Source organism: Gavialis gangeticus, unplaced genomic scaffold, assembly GCF_001723915.1.
Source record: "Gavialis gangeticus isolate Ggan-Ray unplaced genomic scaffold, GavGan_comp1, whole genome shotgun sequence".
NCBI classification, from domain to species: domain Eukaryota; kingdom Metazoa; phylum Chordata; order Crocodylia; family Gavialidae; genus Gavialis; species Gavialis gangeticus.
Genome location: NW_017729025.1, coordinates 40,672,737 through 40,681,416, shown reverse-complemented (window position 1 = coordinate 40,681,416; position 8,680 = coordinate 40,672,737). Strand labels below are relative to the sequence as shown.

At 44.3% G+C, this 8,680-nt stretch overlaps 1 protein-coding gene across 1 annotated transcript in view; it reads left to right on the top strand.

Moving 5' to 3' along the window:
- Window positions 1–3,948, top strand: part of TDP1 (tyrosyl-DNA phosphodiesterase 1) — a 201,683-nt gene extending 197,735 nt beyond the window's left edge. Inside the window, exon 15 of the mRNA XM_019518667.1 lies at window positions 3,182–3,948. Coding sequence (XP_019374212.1) covers window positions 3,182–3,255 — 74 coding nt within the window. The 3' untranslated portion in view covers window positions 3,256–3,948. The remainder of the gene's footprint in view (window positions 1–3,181) is intronic.
- The last annotated feature ends 4,732 nt before the right edge of the window (window positions 3,949–8,680 follow it).

The following is an 8,680-nucleotide window of genomic DNA, read 5'->3' as shown; positions in this document are numbered from 1 at the left end:
TAGTCTGGGGGTTCCTGGGTGCCCTGTTTGGGGCACAGAGCAGTGCCTGGGAGGCACGGCGGCTTGGCACCGGTGTGGTGCGGTGTGTGGGGTTGAGACCCCAGCCTGTGAGGGCGGTACTCGGCCCAGTGAGGGCATAGGACCCTGAGAAGGGTCAGGGGGCCAGGCACGGCTGCGTGCCACCTGAGCCCCGGCACCAGTGAAAGCCCGAGACAGGGCTGGCATGCAGGCTCGGCGAGAGCCACGGGCGCGAGTAGCGTGGACACAGACCCCAGTGAGGGCATAGGACCCCGAGAAGGGTCAGGGGGCCAGGCACGGCTGCGTGCCACCTGAGCCCCAGCGCCAGTGAAAGCCCGAGACGGGGCTGGCGTGCAGGCTCAGCAAGAGCCACATGCGCGAGTATCGCAGGACCGGCTCAATTAGAGCCACAGGCGCCAGGGGCGCGGGACAGAGCCCGCAGCGGGGCAATAGTGCCAGGGGCGCGGGACAGAGCCCACAGCGGGGCAATAGTGCTAGGGGCGCGGGAAGCGTGGGTAATGCTCGTAGAAGGGCGAGTACACCAGGGAGCCCCGAGAAGGGCAGGGGCCAGTGTTGTAGCCGAAGTAGGGCGGGCGCCGGTGAAGACCCAGGACAGGGCTGGCGCCATTAATTGCCTGAAGGAGGGCGATCACACGGGTACGAGCCCGGAGAGCACAGGGTGTGCGAGACAGGGCCCAGAGAAGGCAGGACCAGCCCGGAGAGAGCGAGGGACCATCCAAGGTCTTATAGACATAAGAACGTTCGGGACAACTGCGAGGCTTGGGGCGTGCTAAAGGGGAGGTAGGAGGCACGCATAGCCCATAAGGCTGGGGGTGCACCAAGTCACCCATAGATACCAGGAGATCAAAGACAGCCTCCCATATAAAATTATATAAGATCAAAGATGTGGCGGGCGAGAATAAGAGGGTGCTGGATCTCCTAATTGGCACGGCAGGGGGCGCTAGCGGGATCACGGCCGCTCCTAGGCCCCATTCCGTGACACCCTGGAATGACCTGGGTAAGATGGAACAAAGACAAACGTTGTTTTAATTGACTTGTCTTTAAAAAGTTTAGAGGGTACTTAAAATGGGATAACACCCTTTAATGTGTGAATGCTCCTGTTTTAAGTGCCTTTCTGACTATTTGAAAGTAACCTCTAACACCACCCTATGCAGCGTGAATAAGAATATATTTACATTTCAGGTTTTTCCCCCAAATCCCCTTCTCTCTTCCCCTGTATATCTTTGCACTGTAAAATATGGGACTATAGTCCTCCTCCAGAGATTCACACTTAACTCAATAGTGGGGGCAACAAAAGCATTTTTAATTGCCTTGGCACCTGTCTCAGAACAGAGTGCGCTGTTGTATAACGTATACATTAATTATCCTCCCCTGCTGTTCTTCTCTTATTCTACTATTTAACATTTTACATTTGAAGAGAATCTTAGCTAAATCCCATAAAATTTTAAAACATGTATAGTAATAACTAGACAATCAAGTGACGCAACTCAGTGATTAAAAGTCATCCTACTTGTCTGTCTAGATCATCTTTACCTAGCACAGCATTGCAAGTTACTGCACTGCTTTAAATATACAGCTGCCAGAAAAGCCAGCCCTTGTTGTTTTGATAATAGAAGTGCTCTGTATCATTATCATATAATACAAATCATATTGCACAGACTAAAAGCTAAACAGTTGCTACTGTTCCTCTAGGACTGGAGAAATTTTCTCTGCTGCATAGTATTTATACATATATGCAATAGCTAACACGCTTAGTGTTTGGGAAGATGCAAGAATGTTAAGTAATTAATCCCCAGAATGCCTTTCTGTAAAAGGACCTGTAAAGGGCACTTCATATCTGAAACTTTGTTCAACGTCTCGTCCAACTAGACAGATGATCCAATCAAAGATATCACAAAAAATCCTTGCCTTCCTGAGGGGGGGGGAAGAGTAAGAACTCAGGATCTCATTTTACAATTGAGGAAACTGAGGCAGGCCACTTTACACAGAGGTATCATTTATGAGGCAAGTAACTCTGAGGTTCACCTCAAGGCATTCTTTTCTCGTTCCATTAGGAGATGCCTAGAGGACCTGAACCAATACTTTGATTTCTTAAATCAGCTGGTATCCTGAGATGAACATAGCTCTTGAGAAGTCTTGAGATGCCCACAAAAATCCATTGCTCTCTGGAGCTGTTGTCGTTCAGCACTTCTCACCTTCTCCTTTCCCACTTGGAAACATCCCTGCCTCTGCAAGTGTGTTTCAATTAAGAGCCATCCCTGAGAACAGGGAGTGGGTGGGGTGGGGTGGGGTAGAGTTTTAAAGTTCTGGGAAGTCTGCTGTTTCATACCTTGAGAGTAGTTTTGTCTTTTTATTTGTAATCCATTCTGAGCCTTCCTGGGAACAGCAGTGTATAAATTGAATGCATGAATAAGAACTGTAGGAGAGAATTCACAGAATTCAGTGTTTCTTGAAGCAGTATTAACTCCCTGTCTCATTTCTGGTGACCAGTATCATGCCCATCATTGTGGCAACTTCCTGACTTTACCTTTCTCTGTCCACACCCCATCTTTATACTTTATACTTTATCCCCAGTCCTTGAGTGTCTGCTGGAGATTTTTTGCAAGGCGGGAAGGAAGGGTGAAACATATCGAACCTACGCATTTGCGCCTCTCTCTCTAGGGTGGTGTTCCTGTAACCAAGGGCCTCTCTTCACCTGAAAACACCTTTCCTGTGAAATGGTCACTACTGCCCATGTAAATAACTGAAGTATCCCTAGGCTGAAATCCTTCCTTATGTTGCTATTGAATCAAAATGTCTGCTGTCTATAATTTTACAACCTATAGACCAAAGTAAGCTCTGCTGCATTCAAATTTTTATAAGCTCTCTCTGACATACTTTTCATCAGTGTGTGTGTGTAAGAACATCAGGTTGTAATATTTGCATTGAAAAGGACAGCCATATGGAAAAAGCAGAGCCTCTTTAAAATACCCATCTTGGAATCTCACTCTTAGCAAGACCTCAGTAAATTTTCTCAAACAACTGAATTTAAGAGTTGGATTGAAATAACAACTACAATCAAATCAGTGGCAGTTTCACCCTTGATTTCAAGGAAAGGGTTAGGATTTCACCCATGTGCATATTTTTTGTTTCTGTTTTGTAGACCACCCATGGATTTGGAATATCCCCTACACCAAAGCTCCGGATACTCATGGAAACATGTGGGTTCCATCGTGAAACTCCAAGCAAACTCTGAGCACCTGACACTGAGCCTACTGTCAAGCTGTGAGAGTGATTCACTTCTTATTTTAAGATGTGAAATTGTATGTTGTTTAACCAGTTTTGTATTTTGTAACACATCAGTAATATTAAAGAGTGTTTTGAGGGAGAATGGGAAGTGGGAATCCTTAGCAAAACTGTAGTCGCATTCCTATTTATGGACTTCCTAGAAAGTAGGGAAGTGTATTTTTAAATGCCATTTTCCATCCTCCTGTTGTGGTGGAGGTTACACTTTGAAAGGTGTTAAAATGACAGTGTTAGATATATTCAGAGTTTCCCACTGATTTTAGTCAGAATATATTCATACCTGTTAGTATTCTTCTAGACTGTTATTGGGCCCTTGGTGATGAGTAAAAGAGTTTTGTATACATAATTAAGTAAAAGTGAATAAAAGGCATTTTTTTTACACTTTCCATCAAAATGGAACTGGCCTGTTGCTTTCTCCTCTACAATAGTTAGTCCTCTCCTTTAAGAGGGTAGGTTGCTCCCACAAATGCTAGTATTTATTGGTTTTAGCTTCTCTAAGTATATTGATTCCATTCATTTCCTCCCAATTATCCAAACTGTAGTCAAAACACTAGTGCAAATAACTAGACTTGGGGTCTGGAAAGTTTTCTTGGGGGTGAGATGTGTGATGTGGTATCAGAGCTGCTCCCCAGCTGCTACTCTAGCCTGCAAATCTCAGTTGTACAGTGCACTCTGTCTAGCTTCCCACTCCCCTCACCTTTCAGTTCAGCTTTGGCTTGGATCCCAGCCAAATCTGCCACATTTGGTTGGAATCCAAACCAAAGCTGATCCAAACCAGCAGCTGATCTAGTGCTGATGTTTTCATTTTGCAATCTCTCAGTACACAAAGGACACACAAATTAATACTGCTTTTTAAGCAGTAGTGATTTAATGCTCCTTTTCTGGGCTCCAGCCTGTTTGTTAGACCTACCTCTGCTGCAGTACTTTCATCAAATTAGTAAGGCATCAGTATAATCAAAACAGGGAAAACCTGTAATTTTTCCTGCATCATGCCATGTTCCAGCCCCTACTTATCCTGGTAAACTATCTCTTCTGCACTTTTCAGGTCTGTTACCAGATAGACTCCAAACAGGAGAACTATTTGATGGCCCTTTGTCCATGGTGTTATTGTAATTTAGAGTTATATTCCACCCTATCCAGAAAGGCTCAGGAAATGGGTGACAGATGGTGATGGAATCACCTTCCATATACCTTGTCTTTAGTGCAGAAATTTTCTAGTGATTGCTGCAATCTCTGGATGTAACTGAACAAGTTTGACTGCATATATGAAAGCTGTTCAAATGGTCAAGAGTCTTGTCTTATAGTCTGCTGCCCTTTTCTAAGGCCAGAGTGAAGTATAATGTCCAAGTGTACATACGGGACTTTGACCTTTTCTGACCTAGAATTTCATAATTCAGAACTCATTTGATTGTTCTAATAAACTACAGTAGTTACAAATCCATGTTCTTAGAATTCTGCAACTAAGCAAGTCTCCACGAGGAGCAGTTGTCATCTTCCCTGAGACAAAATGGAAGACTTAACTATGACTCTGAGTTCCACCTTAATCTGAGGTGGTCGAATCTTGCATCAGACACATAACTGGTGCACCATAATTCTCTGCCTAAACTTGAACACCACACTGAAGTTATAACAGATGAAATATATAATTTTAAATTTTAAAAATTCCTCCTCAAGCTGTGTCCAATTGCCACCCACTAGGAAAAAAAAATCTCTCTAAGCTTATTTTGTCTACGTAAAGGGGCTTGGCTGTTCCCTATTGAATATTTTGAAGCTGTAATATGATGTTAGGTAGTTCATGTTTTGCAGGTGGCTAGTAAGACCCAAAAAGGAAATTTAGTGTGACAGATGGTGTGTATTCAGGAAACAACTCAGCTTAATGATTATTTCCGTCTTTTCTTCTTAACTAAATAGTGCTATCAAGTTATCAGTAATTACATTTACTATATACCAAAAGGTACAACCTGCCAACATAGAAGCAAACTGTAATATTTAAGTGTCTGAACTATTGGCTTATAGATAAAGAAGTTATTAAATAGTCTTTGAGCAGTGTGTGTGTAAGAACATCAGGTTGTAATATTTGCAGTCTGGCTTCAATTTTAATTTTGAAAAGTTGGTAACATTAAAATTAAGGTCTTTCCCCTCTAACTTAGTGGTTTTGAAAATGGTCTTGAATGTGCAGTTGTAGCCAGTGTACTGAGCAATTAGAAAGGCCAGCTGTGGATATGCCAAATCCATTTTTTACTTTACTGAGGTGAACAAATGTGCTTCTTGGTTGACAGAGTTGAAGACTTTCATGAGGTCAAAGAAGGCCATATGGAGAGGGTTATGTTGTTCCCAGCATTTTTCCTGCAGCTGGCAAGCTGTGAAGATCATGTTAGTTGTGCCTCTTGATGCTGTCAACCCACACTTAGATTCCAAGAGGTGCTCTTTAGCAAGTGGAAGGAGATGGTTCAGGAGAGTTCTCACAATGATGTCTCCTGTGGTTGACAGCAAGGAAATCCCTCTGTAATTTCCATGGTCAGACCTGTCTCCTTTCTTGAAGATTGTCACAATCATGGCCTACCTGAAGTCGTGGGATTTCCTCATCATTCCAGATCCTTAAGATGAGGGCATGGAGCTGTGATGTGGGCTCCTCTCCTCTTGGCTTAAAGATTTTTGGCAGGGATTCCATCAGCTGCAGGTGCCTTGTCATTTTTCATCTACTTGGTGGCTTTCCTCACCTTGTCAGGGGTTGGAGGGATTCTGAGATCATCCCTGACTGGGTGTTGCAGGATGGAGTTGAGAACACTGTTCAACAACAGTCTCAATTGAGAAGAACTTCAACATGTTCCTTCAATGGGCATTGATGGCTCCACTTTCCTTGATCATGTCTTCTCCATCCGTATGCTCCAACCATAGATGGCTTTGGTGGCACTACAAAAACTGCACATATCATGCATGTCAGCAAGATGTTGAATTTCTTTCCCCTTGTCTTCCCACCACCTGTTCTTCACACTGCAGGTCCTCCTTTGGACCTCTGCCTTGGCTTGTTGGTGATTCGGTTTCTTTTGCCTGGAGTCAGTGTCATTCTGCCAAGCACAAAAGGCCTTGCGCTTGTGGTTGATCAGCTTTTCTTCCCCCCAGTTATTCTCATGAAGCCAGTCTTGGTGTTTTCGGGTAGAGAATCCAAGTGTCTCTTCACAGACACTGATGACAGTGGACATGAAGGCATTCCAAATGCTGCCAACATTCTCCCATTGTTACTGATTGAAGTTCACCAGTTTTTTATTGAGGCACTGGTAGAAGAGGTCAATGTTGACCTTTTATCAGCATTACTTCTGCTGTAGCCATCATTTGGGAGCCAGTCTAAGTGACATAACCAAGCAGATGAGTTGGTGATCAGTCCAGCAATCATCATCAGCTCATAGCATAGTTTGAGTGATGCGGACATCCTTGTGATCCCAGGCATGGACAATGACATTCAGTTAGGTGCCAATGCTTAAATCACAGGTGTTGCCATGATGTCTTCTACCTGGCTTTCTGGTGGAACATGATGGTGAATCTGTTTTGCACATTTGGTCAAGAGGAAGATGCCATTGGCACTGACTTTTCCAATTCCCTCTTTGCTGATGGTTCCATTCCAGAGGTTCAAGTCCCTTCTGACTCTGGCATTGAAACTGCTGAGCAGAATAAGCTCGTCTCCCTCCAGAGTGTCAGAAAGGACTTGGTCAAGGTTGGCTTGGAATTCCTCTTTGGATTCAAGAGTTGGGGCATAGACGCTGATGACAGCGACATATTGGCTTCCTGCCAGTTTGAGATGGAGAGTCAGGAGGTACTCATTAATTCCAATTAGGAACTCTGCCTTGGTTTATGAATTCATTTTTAATGACAAATCCAATTCTGTGAAGTGAGTTGGTGTTTTCCTTCTTGCTTACCCTTCCAGAAGAAGATATAGATGCCTCCTTGTTTTTTGAGCTGCCAATGTCTTACTCATTGGGTCTTGCTTAGTGCAGCAATGTCAGTGTTGTGTCTTCTGATTTCTTGAGCCACAATTGCAGTGTGGCACTCTTAAATGTTCACTATTAGGATTGGTCATGAGGGTCCTGATGTGCCAGGTCCCAAAACTTATTGTGTGTCTTCATTGATTTTGACCACAGTAAAGGTGATCCCATTGGATGTGGTTATCCAGTCAGGAAAATAGTAGGCAGACTATGTTTTGGAAACCAGCAGATTCTTTTTCTGAAGTCTAAAGCAATGAGTTACCATTCTTAAAATCTAGCTAAGCATTACATTCATATGACCTTGCAAGAGGGACTGAAGGTCTAACTATTCTCTTGTACAGGCTGCACTTACTTCAGCTCCCAGCATAGAAAGAAAAGTAGGTTCCACTAAGGTATACCCTGCCAACAGATGCAAGGGGCCGGGGGGGGGGCAACACAATACATGTGCCACAAGTACCACAGACAGGCACTGTGTTGTTATGTGACAGACTAGGCAAGTGGCAGGGAGCAGAGAGCAGTGCAGCAGATCAGGCAAGGAGAAGAAAGCAGAGTGGCAGATCAGGCAGAGGAAAGGGACTGGAGTGTCACTAAGGCGGGGGGTTGAACTTAGCTTCTGGTATGCCTACCAAAAAGGCTGGCTACCACTAATTTAGACTTTTGGTTCCACATCCCCCATACCAATATATTGGCCAGCAGAGCTTCAATGGGTAACATGTGCAAGGGATAAAGCCAGTGCAGTTTACTTTCTTCCCAGAGCACAAAGGAGATGGGGAGGTAGATGGTGGCTGTCAAGTCATCCTTCCTGGATTGTTTCTGGTGTTATGCAACTTTGCATTCTCCCTTGAGATCAGGCAATAAGGTGACAACAGAGTCCCATAAAGGCACTGATTCCAAACCCAGTGAAGTCAGCAGGAGTCCTTTTGGTGCACTTTGGCTGAATCTAGCAACACAAAAAGCAATAAATAAAACCCTAAAGCCAACATAAATGTTTCATACAACGTAAAAAGGTGCTGCTGTATTCTAGTGATTCCAGTGTTTTTACTGTGTGTAGATACTGCTAAATGCCCACGGTGCTTTAAATGAGCATTTTGAAGTCATAGTTTCATAGTTTCTAGGGTTGGAAGGGACTTAAGTAGGTCATCTAGTCCGACCCCCTGCCGTGGCAGGAAAGAGTACTGGGGTCAAACGACCCCAGCAAAGTGTTCATCTAACTTCCTCTTAAAAACCCCCAGGGTAGGAGCCTGTGGTGCACTTCTCTTGGAAGTTGGTTCCAGATCCTAGCCGCCCTGACTGTGAAGTAGCACCTCCTGATATCTAGTCTAAATCTACCCTCTGCCAGCTTGTGACCGTTATTCCTGGTCACTCCTGGCAGTGCT